This window comes from Chiloscyllium punctatum, chromosome 37 (genome assembly GCF_047496795.1).
Source record: "Chiloscyllium punctatum isolate Juve2018m chromosome 37, sChiPun1.3, whole genome shotgun sequence".
In the NCBI taxonomy this organism is placed as follows: Eukaryota; Metazoa; Chordata; class Chondrichthyes; order Orectolobiformes; family Hemiscylliidae; genus Chiloscyllium; species Chiloscyllium punctatum.
Genome location: NC_092775.1, coordinates 4,083,830 through 4,103,463, shown reverse-complemented (window position 1 = coordinate 4,103,463; position 19,634 = coordinate 4,083,830). Strand labels below are relative to the sequence as shown.

Below are 19,634 nucleotides of genomic sequence, written 5' to 3'. Positions count from 1 at the left end.
AGCTGATATTTTTTTCCCCGCTCAATCAGTGGAGTTGCATGTTACCAATGATCAAAGCCGTGTGTGTTTCTGCCTGTGTCTGTGTGTGTTTCTATTTGTCTGTGTGTTTCTGCCTGTGTCTATGTGTATGTATTTGTGTCTATCTGTGTGTCACTATTTGTCTGTGTGTGTCTATGTGTATGTGTGTGTGTCTATGTGTATGTGTGTGTCTATGTGTCTGTGTGTGTGTCTATGTGTCTGTGTGTGTGTCTATGTGTCTGTGTGTGTCTGTCTATCTGTGTGTGTCACTATTTGTCTGTGTGTCTGTGTGTGAAAACCCTCAGACTGCGACAGAGGGAGGATTTTATTCCGCCCCAGCCCCAGCCCGACCCCGGACTCTCACTTACACATAAGCGTGGTAGATGAATGCCCATCCCCGGGGTCTCTCCAGGACATTGTACATAAAGTTCTGCAGTTTTCTGTAGAACGCGTTCCTTTTGGGTCGCTTGCGCCCACCGGAGCGCGGTTTGCCCAGAATGCTGCCGCGTTTGGTGCCCTCTGAGCCGGCGATGAGCAGAGCTCCGTCCCGGGTACAGGAGGAGTCCGCCCCGGCGCTAAGCGCAGCCTCGGGGCCTCCATCGATACCGACGAAGCCCACCCGGAGCCGCTTCTCCCCGGGGCCAGCGCCAGCCTCCCCGTTCCTCTTGGATTTCTGCACCATCTCAGCTCGCCGGCCGCCTCCAGCGGGGATTCCCTGGGATCATGCTGTGCACTGGCTCTGCCCCCCCTGGGGGGGGGAGAGAGGGGGAGGGCGTGTTTCCTCTGCTCTCTCTCGGTCAGCCAACTCCCCTCCCACCCCCAAACCGAGCTGGAGACAATGAATCCAGGCTCAGAAATCTCTCAGCACCTCCTCCTACACCCGCCCATTCATCCCCAGGAAAACTGCACTTGCGCAGCGCAGGCACAGAGAGAGAGAGAGACAGAGACAGACACACACAGAGTCACAGAGAGAGAGAGAGACACAAACACAGACTCACACACAAATACATAGAGAGACACAGACACAGAAAGAGAGACACACAGACAGATACAGAGAGAGACAGACAGAGGCATACACACATTGACAGACAGAAGCACACAAACACAGATAAAGACACATACATATACAGATAGACAGAGACAGAGTGACACACACATGCACATAGAGAGACAGAAACACAGAAAAAGACACACAGACAGAGACCATGCAAAGATTGGGACGGGGAAGGGAGAGAGAGAGAGAGCAAATCTTTAACTCCTTCAGATCTAATCCACAGCCACACCCATGGGGGGGGCGGAATCTCCCTCCCAATCCGGATTGACGGCTTTATGCTGGAATCTCATTATGCAGGAGGCCATTCTGTCCATGTCCAAGAAATTTACAAGGATGTTGCCAGGTTTGGAGGATCTGAGCTGTAGGGAGAGGCTGAATAGACTGAGGCTGTTTACTCTGGAGCATGAGAGGCTGAGGGGTGACCTTATAGAGGTTTATAAAATAATGAGGGGCATGGATAGGGTAAATAGGCAAGGCCTTTTCTCTAGGGTGGGGGAATCTAGAACTAGAGGGCATACATTTAGGGTGAGAGGGGAAAGATATAAAAGAGACCTAAGGGGCAACGTTTTCACACAGAGGGTGGTATGTGTATGGAATGAGCTGCCAGAGGAAGTGGTGGAGGCTGGTACAATTGCAACATTTAAAAGGCATCTGGATGGGGACATGAATAGGAAGGGTTTGGAGGGATATGGGCCAAGTGCTGGCAAATGGGACTAGATTTATTGAAGATACCTGCTCAGCATGGATGAGTTGGACTAAGGGTACAGCTCTGTAAAGCTCTATGACCTCCCTACCTTCCCCTCTCCTCTTGCCCTCCAATGTCTTCTTTATTCCTTCAGGAATTGATCCACCCCCCTTCCTAATGGAATCTGCTTTCATCTGTGTCAGGCTCGAGATCACAGCAAACTATTTCAAAACTCCCCCACCAACCACCCTTTGCTTATTTAACTATTTCTGTTTGAGACTAATAACAGCAGGGTTCTGAAGAAGGGTCACTGGAAACGTTAACTCTTTCTCTCTGCAGAGATGCTGCTAGACCTGCTACGTTTCTCCAGCCATTCCTGTTTTTTTGTTTCAGTTTTGCAGCACCTGCCATTCTTTATTTAATGGAAAATCAATGGTCTGTGGGCACCAACCTTCCTCTCAATGGAAACTTTCACTGCAGTGACTCCAGACACTCTCCCTGGCTTAATTACCAACTCAGAGATACCTACCTACTGAGACAAGGCTGACCTTTAGTAGGAGCTTTTGGGAGCAGCCCTTTCACCCCTCATGATTCACCACTCACCAAATACTCCAATTCTGATCCTATTTCCCAGCACTTGGCCTGTAGTCTTGTTTCCTGTGGCATTTCAAGTATTCACCTAAATAAATCTTCAGTGACTGAAGGTTTCCCCACTTTCAGACACAGAGTTCCAGATTACTCACAGCCCTCTGGGTGACAAATTGTTTCCTCAAATCTCCTGTAAAGCTCCTGCTCCTTACCTTAACCCCCTGATTACTGACTCCTCTACTAAGGACAAACATTTTCCGTATCTAGTCCTGAAGAAGGGTCACTGGACTCAAAATGTTTCTATCTCTGTTTTTCTCTCTCTCTCTCTCCACAGATGCTGTCAGACCTGCTGAGTATCTCCAGCAGTTTCTGTTTTTGCTTGTTTCAGATTTCCAGCATCTGTAGCTTTTATTTTTGTTTCTCCCTATCTACCCAGTCTATGCTCCTGAGAACTTTTGTACACCTCAATTAGATCTCCCCTCAGCATTGCCTGGGCAATACGTACTCTCTCTTCATCGCTGAAATATTCCATCCCAGACAACATCCTGGGGAACGTCCTCTACACCCCCTCCAGTGCAATGACTTCCTTCCTACAATGTGGCGACCAGAACTGCACACAGTACTCCAGCTGTGGCCTGACTAACATTATCTACAGCTCCATCACAAGCTCCCTGCTCTTGTATTCAATGCCTCAACTAATTAAGCTAAGTAGCGCGTATGCCTTCTTAACCAGCGTATACTGCCTGTCTTACGGCCTTCACAGATCTATGGATATACACAGCTCCAAGTTACTCAATCCTCTGTACTTCCTAGGGTTCCACCATACAGCATGTACTCCATTGCTTTGGAAGTCCTCCACCTCAGACCTTTCAGGATTAAACTCCATTTGCCTCTGTTCAGTACTTAGTCCATCTGACCTGTCAATCTCTAGGCGCTGCTTCCATCACACTTTCCAGTCAAATATTTGACCATAGGGAGCACTACGACTAAGTCTGACCCTGTATTTCCCTGTTGTTGAGATTGTCTCCCTTGAGTAAATAATGGACACCGTAACAAAGCAGTTTCGCGACAGGAGAAAGTGGGGACTGCAGATGCTGGAGGTCAGAGTCAAAAAGGATGATGCTGGAAAAACACAGCTGGTCAGGCAGCATCTGAGGAGCAGGAGAGTTGACATTTCAAGTTTAAGCTCTTCACCAGCTACGGGATCAATGAAGGGGAAATGTGACTTTAATTTCCATCACATCAAACAGAGCAATTTAAATTCAGTGAATTCAATAAATCCAGAATAAAAGTTTTTCGTAATTTTGAAAACATTTTCATTTCCCCTTCAGAAACTCTTCTGCCAATGCAATCCAGCTTCTCCGGTCTCAGCATCAGCCGTGTACTGGGACCGGTCTGCCTGTATTTCACTTATAAATCGCTCTCTTGTTGTTATCCATTTTCAATGCAAATGGAGTTTTCAGTTGATCTATCTCCAGATAATGGGGGATGCTGATCCAGTGGATTCATTACTCATCCCTAATTGCCTTTAGAGGTAGCAGTGAATTATCTGTGTGAGCCTCTGTGTATTCTGCGTGTTGAAGATGAGCTCAAAATAGTGCGAGTGAGGAAATAGCTGTATATTGCTGCAGTATTCCTGAAGGAACGATGACATATGTATTCCCATATCAACAACAACAGTTTTCATTTCTATAACAGCAGCAATATGGTCAACCTTCCCAACACGCTTCACAAGAGGACTATCAGGATAACATTTGACATCAGGGCAAACAAACAGATATGATGACAGGTGACTGGCAACCTGGTCAAAGAGATATGTTGTAAGGACCATCTTACAGGAGGAAGGTGAGGCAGAGAAACAGAGAGAAACTCTGGAGCTGAAGGGCCAGGCCCTGAACACAGCTCACCATGTTACTGCATGCTGATGATTTAAGGAATACCTTCCATTGTGGGGTGTGGGGGAGAGGGGGCACAGAATCCCTCAGGTGGAAACAGGCCATTCAGCCCAACAAGTCCACACCAACTCACCAAACAGCATCCCACCCAAATTTACCCTATCCCTGTAACCTTGCATTTCCCACGGCTAATCCACCTAACCTGTTCATCCCTGAACACTGTGGGCAATTTAGCATGACCAATCCATCTAACCTCTACTTCTTTGGATTTTGGGGAGAAACCGGAGCAAATCTGTGCAGACACAGGGAGAACATGCAAACTCCACACAGACAGTCACCCAAGGGTGGAATTGAACCTGGGTTCCTGATGTTGAAAGGCAGCAGTGCTACCACTGAGCCTCCTTCAGTTATTCCTCATCCATCTGGGAGTGATGGTCTTTGTGTCTTCAGTTCTTCTACCTGTGGATCACTTATTTGCTGTGGTTTGATGTGGAAACAGTTAGAGGAGAGACCCCCATGTGTCCCCATTATTCTCCACTCTTTTTGAACAAAGATTTTTCTCTTTCTGAGGTGATGAAAAGTGCTAAATAAATGTAGGTCTTTCTTACCTTTAGACAGCAAAGTTTCTAGTTATTACTATTATTGACAGCACAAGGCTTCATGATCATTGAGTTAACAATTAGGAGCTTCCTCCCCAATAACACTGTGAAAGCACCGACACTGATCACAGAGTCATCACAGCACAAATGGAAGCTATTCGACCCATATTGTCCGCGTAAGTCAAGAAATGAGTCTCTTTACCAAATGCCAATTTCCTGCCTTTTCCCCAGACCCTTGCCCACTGTTTCTATCCAATTAGCCATCCAATATCCTCTTCAATGCCTCAACTGAGCCTGCCTCCACCACATTTCCTGGCATTGCATTCCACACCCTAATAACTCGCTGAGTGAAACAAACTTTTCCTCATATCACTCTTGCTTTTTCACATGTCACTTTAAACCTGTGCCCTCTTGATCTTGTTCCTTTAACAACTGGGAACAGCTTTTCCCTATCTCCCCTTTCAAACTGCAGCCCTGATTTTGTATTGTTTTTCCACCCAAAGTGCTTCTCCTCACACGTCTTTGCATTGACCCTCATCTGCCACCTATCTGTCCACGCCATGAACTCATCCATGTCTTTCTAGAGTTCTACATTGTCCTCATGGTTCACAATGCTTTCAAGTTTCTTGTCATCTGCTGACTTTGAAATAACCTCCTGGACACCAAGATCCAGGAGAATTAATATTTATCAAGAGAAGCAAGGGTCCCAATACTGATCCCTGGGGAACATAGAACATAGAGCGTTGAACAATGCAGCACAGTACAGGACCTTCTTCAGCCCTTGATGTTGTGCTGAATTGTGAAACCAATCTAAAACCCATCTAACCTACATATATTCATCCAATAGACATTTAAATGCCCTTAAAGTAGGTGAATCAACTAGTGTTGCAAGCAGGGGAACTCTACCACAAACCTTCCTCTAGCTTGAAAAATATCCATTGCCCATTACTCTCTGTTTCCTATCGCTCAACCAATTCTGTATCCATGTTGTTACAGTCCCTTTTGTACCACGCTCTCTAACTTTCCTCTCGAGTCTGCTGTGTGGCATTGTATCTGGAACCTTCTGGAAATCCATGTACTCCATATCAACAGTGTTAACCTCATTCAACCATTTCTGTTACCTCTCTAAAGATCTCCAGCATGTTAGTTAAACATAATCTCCCCTTCTTTTTAATCAACCCTCATTTTCCACATGACTATGAATTCTATCTAGAATAATTGCTTCTGGAAGGGCAGTTTCAGTGGTTAGCACTGCTGCCCCCCAGTGCCAGGGCCCTAGATTCAAGCCCACCCTCACACGGCTGTCTGTGTGGTGTTTGCATATTCTCCCCGTGTCTGCACGAGTTTCATCGGCGTGCTCTGGTTTCCTCCTGCAGTCCAAAGATATGTCGGTTAGATGGATTGGCCACGCTAAAAATCATTCTGTACTGCTGAGGGAATTGCAGGTTAGGTAGATTAGACATGATAAAATGCAGGGTTACTGGGATAGGATGGAGGGATGAGGGTATGAGTGAGATGCTCTTTAGAGAGTCGATGCAGATACGATGGTCCAAATGGCCTCTATCTGGACTTTAGGGTCTCTATGGTCCCACCACTGAAGTTAAACTAACTGGTCGATAATTATCCTTACAATCTTTGCTGAACAGGGCTATAAAGTTTGCAATTATCCTATCTTCTAGTACCTCTCCAGGTCCAGGGGTCCCGATGAAGGGTCCCAGATCTGAAATGTTGACTCTCCCTCTCCTCTGATGCTGCCTGACTTGCTGTGCTTTTTTTAGCTCCTCACTTTATCGACACCCACAATTTCTACACTCACTTCCATCAAAATCCATGGGTGTATCTCATCTGTTCCTGGTGTCTTTGACATCTTCAGTGACTAACTGTCCCTCTAAGGCTGCTTCCTTGTCTATTTTGAACCTGTTTAGAGACAGAACATTTTCCTCTGTCATCATGGCCTGGGCAGCATCCTGCACTTTTATAAAAATGGATGGAACTTATTCATTCAACATCTCTGCTATGGTCCCTGGCTCTGTGTGCAAATCCCAGTTTTGGTTTTGAATCAACCCTACCCCTCCTCTAACTTTTATTTTGTATTGTTGTGCCTATAGAACACTTGGGCTTTTCCTTTTACATTCACTACTAGGCTTCTCTCACATCCCTCTTTGCTTCTTTTTGCTTCTTCACCTCTCATCTAAACCTTCAATATTCCTCTTGGTTCTCAAGTGTTTTTTTTTACCTTACACCTATCATAAACACACCTTTTTTGTAATGCTATTTTCTACCTCCTTTTGTCAAACAGGGAACTCTCGATTTGTTTGTTGTAGTTCTTTCATTCAAGGGGATATTCTGCGACTGTTTGAAGGTTCATTGTTTCGTTACTGATCTTCCTGCCAATCCCTTATTCTACTGTCTCCCGCCCAGATCTGTGCCTGCCCCATTGAAGTCAGCTCTCCTCTCATTCTCCACAAACATCCTGAGCTTTATGAAACAACAACCACTGTTTTCTAAATGATCCCCCATCTGATATACTTGATCATCCAAGGACCAGATCCAACAATGCATCCTTCCTTGTTGGACTGGACACAAACTGCTGTCAGAAATTCTCCCACAATCCAGGAACACTTGTCCCTTATTGCAGCTCACACGAGCAGTATCCCAGTCTATATTTGGGTAATTGAACTCCTCCATTAAAACAGTTCTATAACGCTGACCTTTCTCTGTAATGTCCCTGCAGAATTGTTCCCCTACATCCTTCCCAGTAGTTGGTGTCAGATAGACTGCAGTGAGCAATGTAACTGCTTCCATTTTAGTCCTTATCTCCAGCTGAACTGACTCTGTCCTGGAATCCTCAAAGACATCACCTTTCTCCAGCACCACAATGCTCTCATGAGCTAACACTTCTACCCCTCCTCCTTTCCATCCTTCTCAATCATTCCTGAGCAACATTTACTCAGGAACATTTATACCCAATCTTCTATTCCTGGAGCCAGATCTCTGAGGAAATGGCACAGTGTCAGAGGGTCACTGCTGAGGGATAGTGCTACACTGTCAGAGGGTAAGTGCTGAGGGAGTTCTGCACTGTTGGAGGGCAGTACTGAGGGAGTGCTGCACTGTTGGAGGGTCAGAGGGAGCACCGCACTGTCAGAGAGTCAGTATTGAGGGAGTGCAGACTGTTGGAGGGTCAGTGCTAAGGGAGTTTATTTTATTCATTCATTGGATGTGGGTGTCACTGGCTGGGTCAGTATTTATTGCCCATCTCTAGTTGCCCCTTGAGAAGGTGTTGGTGAGCTGCCTTCTTGAACCACTGCCCTTGTCCATGTGCTATAGGTTGACCCACAATGCCTTAGGGAGGGAATTCCAGGATTTTGCCCAGTGACAGTGAAAGAACAGTGATGTATTTCCAAGGCAGGAAGGTGAGTGGCTTGAAGGGGAACTTGTAGAGAGTGGTGTTCCCATGTATCTGCTGCCCTTGTCCTTCTAGATGGAAGTGGTCGTGGGTTTGGAAGGTGCTGTCTGAGGATCTTTGTTGAATTTCTGCCATGCATCTTGTAAATAGTACACACTGCTGCTACTGAGCATCGGTGACGGTGGAATTAAATGTTTGTGGATGTGGTGCCAAACTAGTGGACTGCTTTGTCCTGGATGGTATCGAGGCTTCTTGAGTGTTGTTGGAGCTGCCCCCATCCAGGCAAGTGGGGAGTATCCCATCAAACTCCTGACTTGTGCCTTGTAGATGATGGACAGGCTTTGGGGAGTCAGGAGTATTCCTAGCCTCTGACCTCCTGTTGGAGCCACTGCATTGATGTTGTGAGTCCAGTTCATTTTCTCATCAGTGATAATCCCCCAAGACATTGATAGTGGGGGATTCAGTGATGGTAGCACCATTGAATGTCAAGGATTGGTGATTATATTTGCTCCTACTCAGATGGTTATTGCTTTACATTTGTGTGCAGTGAATGTCACTTGCCAATTTTTAAGCCCAAGCCTGGGTATTGTCCAGATCTTGTTGCATTGAACATGGACTGCTTCAGTATCTGAGGAGTCGCAAATGGTGCTGAGCTATTTTTAGTTTTTCAGTATTCTCGTTGGGAATTTAGAACAGTGGGAATGGAGGTTAGGACAGTTGAATGTTCCTCCTGCAGAATGTGGGAGGTAAGGGTCACCACTGACTACATCTGCAGGAAGTGCACCCAATGCCACCTCCTCGGAAACCATGTTAGGGAACTAGAGCTGGAGCTGGATGAACTTCGGATCATTCTGGAGGTGGAGGGGGTTATTGAGAGGAGTTACAGGGAGGTAGTCACACCTCAGGTAAAAGAAGAAGGTAGATGGGTGACCATCAGGGATGGAAAGGGAACAGGCAGACAGTGCAAGGATCCCCTGTGGCCATTCCCCTCAACAATAAGTATACCGTTTTGGATACTGTTCGAGGGTGGGGGGGGAGGGAATGACTTACCAGGGGTAAGCAATGAGCCACAGGGCTCTGGCACAGAGTCTGTCCCTGCTGCTCAGAAGGGAAGGGGGAAGAGGAGCAGAGCATTAGCCATTGGGGACTCCATTGTTAGGGAGACAGATAGGAGGTACTGTGGGAACAAGAGAGACTCACGGTTGGTGTGTTGCCTCCCAGGTGCCAGGGCTCGTGATGTCTCTGATCATGTTTTCAGGATCCTTGAGGGGGAGGGGGAGCAACCCCAAGTCATGGTCCACATAGACGCCAACATCACAGGTAGGAAAAGGGATGGGGATTAAAGGCAGAAATTCAGGGAGCTAGGGTGGAAGCTTAGAGCTGGAACAAACAGAGTTGTTATCTCGGGTTTGTTGCCTATGCAATGTGTTAGTGAGGTGAGGAATAGGGAGAGAGAGGAGTTGAACATGTGGCTACAGGGATGATGCAGGAGGGAGGGATCCAGATACCTGGATAATTGGGGCTCTTTCTGGGGAAGGTGGGACCTCTACAAACAGGATGGTCTACACCTGAACCAGAGGGGTACCAATATCCTGGGGGAGAAATTTGCTAATGCTTTTTAGGTGGGTTTAAGCTAATTCAGCCGGGGGCTGGGAATCTGAATTGTAGTTCAAGTATACAGGATGCTGAGGGTAGTGAGGTCAGAAATAAGGTTTCAAGATCGCAAGAAGGCATCAGCAGGCAAGAAGTTGGTTTGAAGTGTGTCTACTTCAATGCCAGGAGCATCCAGAATAAGGTGGGTGAACTTACAGCATAGGCTGGTACCTGGGATTTCGATGTTGTGGCCATTTCAGAGACAGGGATAGAGCAGGGACAGGAATGGTTATTAAGGGTTCCAGGATTTAGATATCTTAGTAAGATCAGAGAAAATGGTAAAAGAGTGGGTGGAGTAGCACTGTTAGTCAAGGACTGTATTGCAGTTGCAGAAAGGATGTTTGAGGACTCATCTACAGAGGTAGTCTGGGCTGAGATTAGAAACAGGAAAGGAGAGCTCACTCTGTTGGGAGTTTTCTACAGGGGTCCAAATAGTTCTTGGGATGTAGAGGAAGAGTAAGAGTGTCAGGGTAGTTGCTTTGGGATCTTTAACTTTCCAAATATTGACTGGGAATATTCTAATTTGAGTACTTTGGGTAGGTCAGTTTTTGCTCAATGTCTGCAGGATGGTTTCCTGACACAGTATGTAGACAAGTTAACAAGGGGCGAGGCCACATTAGATTTGGTACTGAGTAATGAACCTGGCCAGGTGTTAGATTGGAGGTAGGTGAGCACTTTGGTGATTGTAACCACAATTCTGTTATGTTTACTTTCGCAATGGAAAGGGATAGGTATATACTGCAGGGCAAAGGTTATAGCTGGGGGTAAGACAATTACGATACGATTAGGCAAGATTTAGGATGGGGAAGGAAACTGCAGGGGATAGGCACAATTGAAATGTGGAGCCTTGTTCAAGCAACAGCTACTGCGTGTCCTTGATAAGTATGTACTGGTGAAGCAGGGAGGAAGTTGTCAAGCATGGGAGCCGTGGTTTACTAAGGAAGTTGAATCTCTTGTCAAGAGGAAGAAGGTGGCTTCTGTTAAGATGAGATGTGAAGGCTCAGTTAGGGTGCTTGAGAGTTACAAGTTAGTCAGGAAAGACCTAAAGAGAGAGCTAAGAAGAGCCAGGAGGGGACATGAGAAGTTGTTGGTGGATAGGATCAAGGAAAACCCTAAGGCTTTCAGTAGGTATATCAGGAATAAATGAATGACTAGAGTAAGATTAGGGCCAATCAAGGATAGTAGTGGGAAGTTGTGTGTGGAGTCTGAGGGGACAGGGGAAGCACTAAATGAATTCTTTTCATCAGTATTCACACTGGAAAAAGACAATGTGGTCGGGGAGAATACTGAGATACAGGCTACTAGACCAGATGGTATTGAGGTGCATAAGGAGGAGGTGTTAGCAATTCTGCAAAGTGTAAAAATAGATAAGTCCCTTGGGCCATAAGACCATAAGATATAGGAGTGGAAGAAAGGCCATTTGGCCCATCGAGGCCACTCCGCCATTCAATCATGGCTGATGGGCATTTCAACTCCACTTACCGGCACTCTCCCCGTAGCCCTTAATTCCTTTCGAGATAAAGAATTTATCAATCTCTGCCTTGGACACATTTAACGCCCTGGCCTCCACTCTGCTCCGTGGCAATGAATTCCACAGGCCCACCACTCTCTGGGTGAAGAAATCTCTCCTCATTTCCTATCTAAATTGAGCCTTCTCTAACTCTAAAGCTGTGCCCACGGGTCCTGGTATCCCCACCTAATGGAAACAACTTCCCAGTGTCCACCCTTTCTAAGCCATGTATTCTTAATTGGATGGGATTTATCCCAGGATTCTCGGGGAAGCCAGGGAGGACATTGCTGAGCCTTTGGCTTTGATCTTTGACATCACTGTCTACAGGAATAGTGCCAGAAGACTGGAGGATAGCAAATGTTGTCCCCTTGCTCAAGCAGGGGAGTAGAGACAACCCTGTAGTTATAGCTTGTGAGCTTTCCTTCGATTGTGGTTAAAGTGTTGGTAAGGGTTATCAGAGATCAGATTTATAATCATCCAGAAGGGAGTAAGTTGATTAGAACATAGGACATAGAAGGGTACAGCACAGAACAGGCCCTTTGGCCCACGATGTTGTGCCGAGATTTAATCCTAATGTCAAATATGGGAACAACCTACACACCCCCCAATTCACTGCTATCCTTGTGCATGTCCAGCAGTCACTTAAATGTCCGTAATGACTCTGCTTCCACCACCACCGCTGGGAAAGCATTCCATGCATTCACAACTCTCTGTGTAAAACACCTACCTCTGACATCTCCTTTATAACTTCCTTCTAATATCTTCAAACGATGACTTCTCATACCAGTCAATCCTGCCCTGGGGAAAAGTCTCTGACTATTGACTCGATTTATTCCTCTCATTATCTTGTATACCTCTATCAGGTCTCCTCTCTTCCTTCTTCTCTCCAGAGAGAAAAGTCCAAACTTATTCAACCTTTCTTCATAAGGCAAGCCCTCCAGTCCAGGCAGCATCCTGGTAAACCTTCTTTGCACCCTCTTCAAAGCCTCTTTATCTTTCCTATAGTAGGGCGACCAGAACTGGACACAATATTCCAAGTGTGGCCTCACCAGGGACTTGTAGAGCTGCAACAAAACCTCAGAGCTCTTAAACTCTATTCCCCTGTTGATGAAAGCCAAAACACCATATGCTTTCTTAACAACCCTATCCACTTGGTGGCAACTTTGAGGGATCTATGCACTTGTACACCCAGATCACTCTGTTCCTCCACTCTGCCAAGAATCCTGTCATTAATCCTATATTCAGCATTTGAGTTTGACCTTCCAAAATGCATCGTTTTGCATTTATCCAGGTTGAACTCCATCTGCCATTTCCCAGCCCAGCTCTGCATCCTGTCTATGTCGTGCTGCAGCCTGCAGTAGCCCTCTATACTATCGATGACACCTCCAACCTTTGTGTCATCTGCAAATGTACAAACCCAACCCTCAACCTCCTCATCCAAGTCATTTATAAAAACTACAAAGAGCAGAGGCCCAAGAACAGAGCCCTGTGGGACCCCACTCAACACTGTCCTTCAGGCAGAATACTTCCCATCTACAACCACTCTCTGCCTTCTGTCAGCCAACCAATTCTGAATCCAGATAGCCAAATCTCCCTGTATCCGATATCTCCTGACTTTATGCATGAGCCTACCATGAGGAACCCTATCAAATGCCTTGCTGAAGTCCATGTATACCACATCCACTGCTTGACAGTCGTCGACCTGTCTTAACACCTCCTCAAAGAACTCAATAAGATTTGTGAGGCATGACCTGCCCTCACAAAGCCATGCTGACTGCCTTTAATCACACTATGCTTTGCCAAATAGTCATAAATCCTATCCCTCAGAATTCTTTCCAAAACTTTGCTGACCACAGACGTAAGACTGACTGGTCTGTAATTGCCAGGGATTTCCCTATTGCCCTTCTTGAAAAGAGGACCAACATTCGCCTCCTTTCGACCCTCTGGTACGACTCCAGTGGAGAGTAAGGAAGCAAAGATCTTCACCAGCAGCTTAGCAACCTCCTTTCTCGCTTCCTGGAGCAGCCTGAGATAAATCTGGTCTGGCCCTCGGGACTTATCAATCTTAATGTTTTCCAAAATGTCTAGCACATCATTTTCATCAATCTTGATCTGGTCAAGCCTGTATCCCAGCTCCTCTAAGTTTTCATTTATAACAAGTTCCCTTTCCTTGGTGAAAACCAAAGCAAAAATCTCCTTTAGGGCTTTCTCCATCTGCTCAGACTCCATGTACAAGTTCCCTACGCTATCCCTGATCAGCCCTACCTTCTCCCTGATCATTCTCTTATTCCTCACATATGAGGAAAATGCCTTTGGGTTCTCCCTAATCCTTCCTGCCAAGCCTTTTTCGTACCCCATCCTGGCTCCCCTCAGTTCATTTCTGAGCTCCTTTCTAATAAGCCTGTAATCCTCTAAAGCTGTGCTAGATCCTTGCTTCCTCCACCTTATGTAAGCTGCCTTCTTCCTTTTTGATGAGAACCTCCTCTGTTCTCGTCATCCAAGGCTCCCTAATCTTACCCCTTCTTACCTGTCTCAGAGGAACAAATTTGTGCATCACTCGCAACAACTGCCCCTTAAACAGTCTCCATATGTCTGCTGTGCCCTTTCTGTGGAACAATTGCTCCCAGTCTGTACTTCCCAACTCCTGTCTGATAGCGCCATAATTTCCTTTTCCCCAATTGAATATCTTCCCTCAGTAACTGCTCCTTTTACTCTCCAAGGCTGTGGTAAATGTGAGGCAGTTGTGATCACTGTCACCAAAGTGTTCTCCCACCGCGAGATCTGACACCTGTCCTGGCAAGCACCAAATCCAAAATGGCCTCTCCCCTCATCTGTCTGTCTACATATTGAGTAAGGAAACCCTGCTTGAACACACCTGACAAAAACGACTCCATCCAAACCATCTGTACTTAGGAGGTTCCAGTCAATCTTGGGAAAGTTGAAATCACCTATAACAACAACCCTGCTACTTTTGTATTTTTCCAGAATCTGCCCCCCTATGAGATCTTCAATCTCTCTACTGCTATTAGTGGGTCTGTAGAAAACCCCCCAATGCGGTGGCTGTTCCCTTGCTGTTCCTAACTTCCACCCATACTGACTCTGTAGACAAACCTTCCTCAACAACCTTCATTTCTGTAGCTATGATGCACTCTCTGATTAGCAATGATACACCCCTTCCTCTTTTTCCACCCTCCCTGTTCTTTTTAAATGTTCTAGACCCTGGAAGATCAAGCAACCATTCCTGCCCCAGTGAGACCCATGTCTCCGTTATGGCCACAACATCGTATCCCCAAGTGCTGATCCATGCTCTAAGTTCGTCACTCTTATTTCGGGCACTCCTTGCATTAAAGCATTCACACTTTAACCGATCCCTTTGTTTCATCATGTGAGAAATCTTCCTTTTAGATTCAATATATCCTGACACTGTCACATCTGCAACTGACCCCCTCTCAGACATGTGGCTCTTATTCCCACACCCCCTGCCAAATTAGTTTAAACCCTCCCGAATCACGCGAGCAAATCTCCCACCCAGGACATTTGTACCCCTCCAGTTCAGGTGCAACCCATCAACATGGTTTTGTGAAGGGAAGTTTGTGCCTGACAAACCTTATTATGTTCTTTGTGAAATTGGCCAAACAGGAGGATGAGGGTAAAGCAGTTGGTGTTTATGGATTTCAGTAAGGTGTTTGATAAGGTTCCCCACGATAGGCTATTGCACAAAATACAGAGGCATGGGATTGAGGGTGATTCCGCGGTTTGGATCAGAAATTAGCTAACTGAAAGAAGACAGAGGGTGGTGATTGATGGGAAATGTTCATCCTGGAGTTCAGTTACTAGTGGGGTACCGCAAGGATCTGTTTTGGGTCCACTGCTGTTTGTCTTTTGCATAAATGATCTGGAATAGAGCGCAGAAGGGTGGGTTAGTAAATTTGCGGATGACACTAAGGTTGGTGGAGTTATGAATAGTGACAAAGGATGTTGTAGATTCCAGAGAGACATATATAAGCTGCAGAGCTGGGCTGAGAGGTGGCAAATGGAGTTTAGTGCAGACAAGTGTGAGGTGATTCACTTTGGTCGGAGTAACCGGAATGCAAAGTACTGGGCTAATGGTAAGCTTCTTGGCAGTGTCGCTGAGTAGAGAGATCTCGGTGTCCAGGTACAAAGATCCCTGAACATTGCCACCCAGGTTGATAGGGCTGTTAGCTTTTATTGGTAGAGGGTTTGAGTTTTAAGACCATAAGACATAGGAGCGGTAGTAAGGCCATTCGGTCCATCGAGTCCACTCTGCCATTCAATCATGGCTGATGGGCATTTCAACTCCACTTACCCGCATTCTCCCCGTAGCCCTTAATTCCTTGTGACATCAAGAATTTATCAATCTCAGCCTTGAAGACATTTAGCGTCCCGGCCTCCACTGCACTCTGCGGCAATGAATTCCACAGGCCCACCACTCTCTGGCTGAAGAAATGTCTCCGCATTTCTGTTCTGAAATGACCCCCTCTAATTCTAAGGCTGTGTCCAAGGGTCCTAGTCTCCTCACCTAACGGAAACAATTTCCTAGCGTCCACCCTTTCCAAGCCATGTATTATCTTGTAAGTTTCTATTAGATCTCCCCTTAATCTTCTAAACTCCAATGAATACAATTCCAGGATCCTCAGCTGTTCCTCATATGTTAGACCTACCATTCCAGGGATCATCCGTGTGAATCTCCGCTGGACACGTTCCAGTGCCAGTATGTCCTTCCTGAGGTGTGGGGACCAAAACTGGACACAGTACTCCAAATGGGGCCTAACCAGAGCTTTATAAAGTCTCAGTAGCACAACGGTGCTTTTATATTCCAACCCTCTTGAGATAATTGACAACATTGCATTCGCTTTCTTAATCACAGACTCAACCTGCATGTTGACCTTTAGAGAATCCTTGACTAGCACTCCCAGATTCCTTTGTACTTTGACTTTACGAATTTTCTCACCACATAGAAAGTAGTCCATGCTTGTATTCTTTTTTCCAAAGTGCAAGACCTCGCATTTGCTCACATTGAATTCCATCAGCCATTTCCTGGACCACTCTTCCAAACTGTCTAGATCCTTCTGCAGCCTCCCCACTTCCTCAGTACTACCTGCCTGTCCACCTAACTTCGTATCATCTGCAAACTTCGCTAGAATGCCCCCAGTCCCTTCATCCAGATCATTAATATATAATGTGAACAGCTGTGGCCCCAACACTGAACCCTGCGGGACACCGCTCGTCACCGGCTGCCATTCTGAAAAAGAACCTTTTATCCCAACTCTCTGCCTTCTGTCAGACAGCCAATCCTCAATCCATGGGGTAAGAACAATAAGTGCAGATGCTGGAAACCAAATACTGGATTAGTGGTGCTGGAAGAGCACAGCAGTTCAGGCAGCATCCAACGAGCAGCGAAATCGACGTTTTGGGAAAAAGCCCGAAATGTTGATTTCGCTGCTCTTTGGATGCTGCCTGAACTGCTGTGCTCTTCCAGCACCACTAATCCTCAATCCATACCAGTAGCTCACCTCGAACACCATGGTTCACTCATACTCACCTGGTTCACTAATGTCCTTTAGGGAAGGAAACTGCAGTCCTTACCTGGTCTGGCCTACATGTGACTCCAGACCCACAGCGATGCGGTTGACTCTTGACTGCTCTCTGGGCAATTAGAGATGGGCATCTAGATGACAGGAACACCTACTTCCCAGTTTTTGACTTTAGCTCTGCCTTTAACACCTTAATTCCAATTAAACTCAATGCCAAACTCTTTGACCTTGGACTCTGCTCCCCCCTCTGCAACTGGATCCTCAACTTCCTGACCCACAAGCCACAATCAGTAAGGATAAGTGACAACACCTCCGTGATAATCCTCAACACTGGCTTCCCACAAGGCTCCATACTCAGCCTCTTACTATACTCCTTATACACTCACCACTGTGTGGCCAAATTCTGCTCTGATTCCATTTATATGGAATTTATTGGTGGGTGGTATGGTGGCAGTGGTTAGCACTGCTGCCTCAAAGCACCAGAGACCTGGGTTCAATTCCCGCCTCAGGCGACTGACTGTGTGGAGTTTGCACATTCTCCCTGTATCTGCGTGGGTTTCCTCCCACAGTCCAAAGATGTGCAGGTCAGGTGAATTGGCCGTGCTCAATTGCCTGTAGTGTTAGGTGAAGAGGTATGGGTGGGTTGTGGGTCAGTGTGGGCTTGTTGGGCCGAAGGGCCTGTTTCCACATTGTAAGTAATCTCATCTAATTTATATGTTTGCAGATGAAATAACCATAGTGGGTCAGATCTTAGCTAATGACAACACAGTGTAAAGGAAAGTGATAAAGAGCACAGTGACATGGTGTACAGACAACAATTTCTCCCTCAATGTCAGGAAAATGAAGGAGCTGGTCATTGACTTCAGGAAGTGTGGTGGACATGCCCCTGTCTGTATCAACGTTGCTGAGGTGGAGATAGTTTTGAGGTTCAAGTTCCGATTGAATAAATATCACCCACAATCTGTTCTGGTCCATTCATGTTGACGCTAATGTCAAGAAAGCACACTAAGATCTCTACTTCCTCAGAAGGTGAAGGGAATTCAGCATGTCCACAATGACTCTTAGTAGTTATTATAGATGCACCACAGAAAGCAATCTATCCGGGTGTATCACAGCATGGTATGTCAACTGCTGCACCTGATGCTGCAAGAAACTATCGAGAGATGTGAACACAGCCCAGTCCATCACACAAACCAGCCTTCCATCCACTGGCCCCATCTACACTTCCCACTGCAGCCAACATCAAAGACCCTTCCCCCCCCCCTCTTCCCCAAGGCAAAAGATACAAATGTTTGAAAACGCTAACCAACAGATTTAATTATATAATTCAACAAAATAAAAATCTGCAATTAAGAATCGACAGATCACCCTGAATCATTGTCAATTTTTGGAAAAAAGCACCTGGTTCACTGATGTCCTTTCAGGAAGGAAACTGCCCATCCTTACCTGATCTGACCTAAATGTTCCCCCGGACTGGTAGCCAATGTGGTTGACTCTCAGTTGCCCTTCTGAAATGACCTCACAAGCCATTCAGTTGTGTCAGTTTCTACAAAGTCTCAAAGAAATGAAACCGGACAGATCACCAGGCATTCGCCTAGGCACCGGAAACGATCCTGCACAATCCTCCTCACTAACAACTGAGGGTTAGTGCTAACACTGGGAGAGCTATCTCAGAGGTCTGTCCAGCAACAGCCTGACACAGTCATACTCAGCATCCACTCCCTCCACCACCAACAGACCGAACCTTCCAAACCCACAGCCACTTCCACCCAGAAGGACAAGGGCAGCAGATACATCGGAATACCACTCCCTTCAAGTTCCCTTCCAAGCCACTCACCATTCTGACTTGGAAATGTATCGCCGTTCCTTCACTGTCACTGGGTCAAAATCCTGGAATTCTCTCCCAAATAGCATTGTGGGTCTACCTGCAGCACATGGACGGCAGTGGTTCAAGAAGGCAGCTCACCCACACCTTCTCAAGGGGCAACTAGGGACAGGGCAATAAGTACTGGGCCCAGGCAGTGACACCCACATCCCAAAAATGAATTTGAAAAACCCGCTTTTCCCCTGTTATTATCAGGCTTCTGAACAGAGCTCTCATAGTAGCGTTGATTTCGCTCTGCACCTTCTCTGTAGCTGTCACACTATACTCTGCAGGAACAAATTACTGCAGATGCTGGAATCTGTAGTGAAAACAAAAATGCTGGAGATTACAGCGGGTCAGACAGCATCCATAGAGAGAGAGCGAGCTAAAGTTTTCAGTCTAGATGACTCTTCATCAGAGCTGAAGAGAAGTGTGGAGGGGGCAGCATTTATGCTATATTTGGGGGTGGGGGTGAGGTGAGTAGTGGGTGTAGGGTGCTGGAGGAGGAAAGAAGTTAGTAGTTCAGATAAAATGATGGCAATGTGAGAAAGGGGGAGCACTGGTGTGTCTCCTGCCGGCCTGAAAAGTGACGAGCTGTAGTGAAGGTAATCATGGGAGTCTGGCTTTCTAGTGGGTGGTTGAACTTGTTCTCTCACTGAACAATTTCTCCTTTAATCCATCTCATCTGCTCCAAGTCAAAGGGGAGGCTTTGGGTCCATATGGGTCCCAGTTATGCCTGCTTCTTTATGGGGTATGTGGAATGATCCTTGTTCCAGTTCGACATTAGCCCCCTCCCACAATTCTTTT

At 46.3% G+C, this 19,634-nt stretch overlaps 1 protein-coding gene across 10 annotated transcripts in view; it reads right to left on the bottom strand.

The window, feature by feature from the left end:
- Positions 1-858, bottom strand: part of kcnq2b (potassium voltage-gated channel, KQT-like subfamily, member 2b) — a 176,007-nt gene extending 175,149 nt beyond the window's left edge. For all 10 annotated transcript variants that reach the window (XR_011954542.1, XR_011954540.1, XR_011954543.1 and 7 more), the window contains exon 1: positions 387-858. Coding sequence is in view for 6 of the 10 variants with exons in the window: in XM_072556143.1 (XP_072412244.1) it covers positions 387-700 (314 nt within the window). In the remaining 4 variants the exon portion in view is untranslated. The remainder of the gene's footprint in view (positions 1-386) is intronic.
- Between the last annotated feature and the right edge of the window lie 18,776 nt (positions 859-19,634).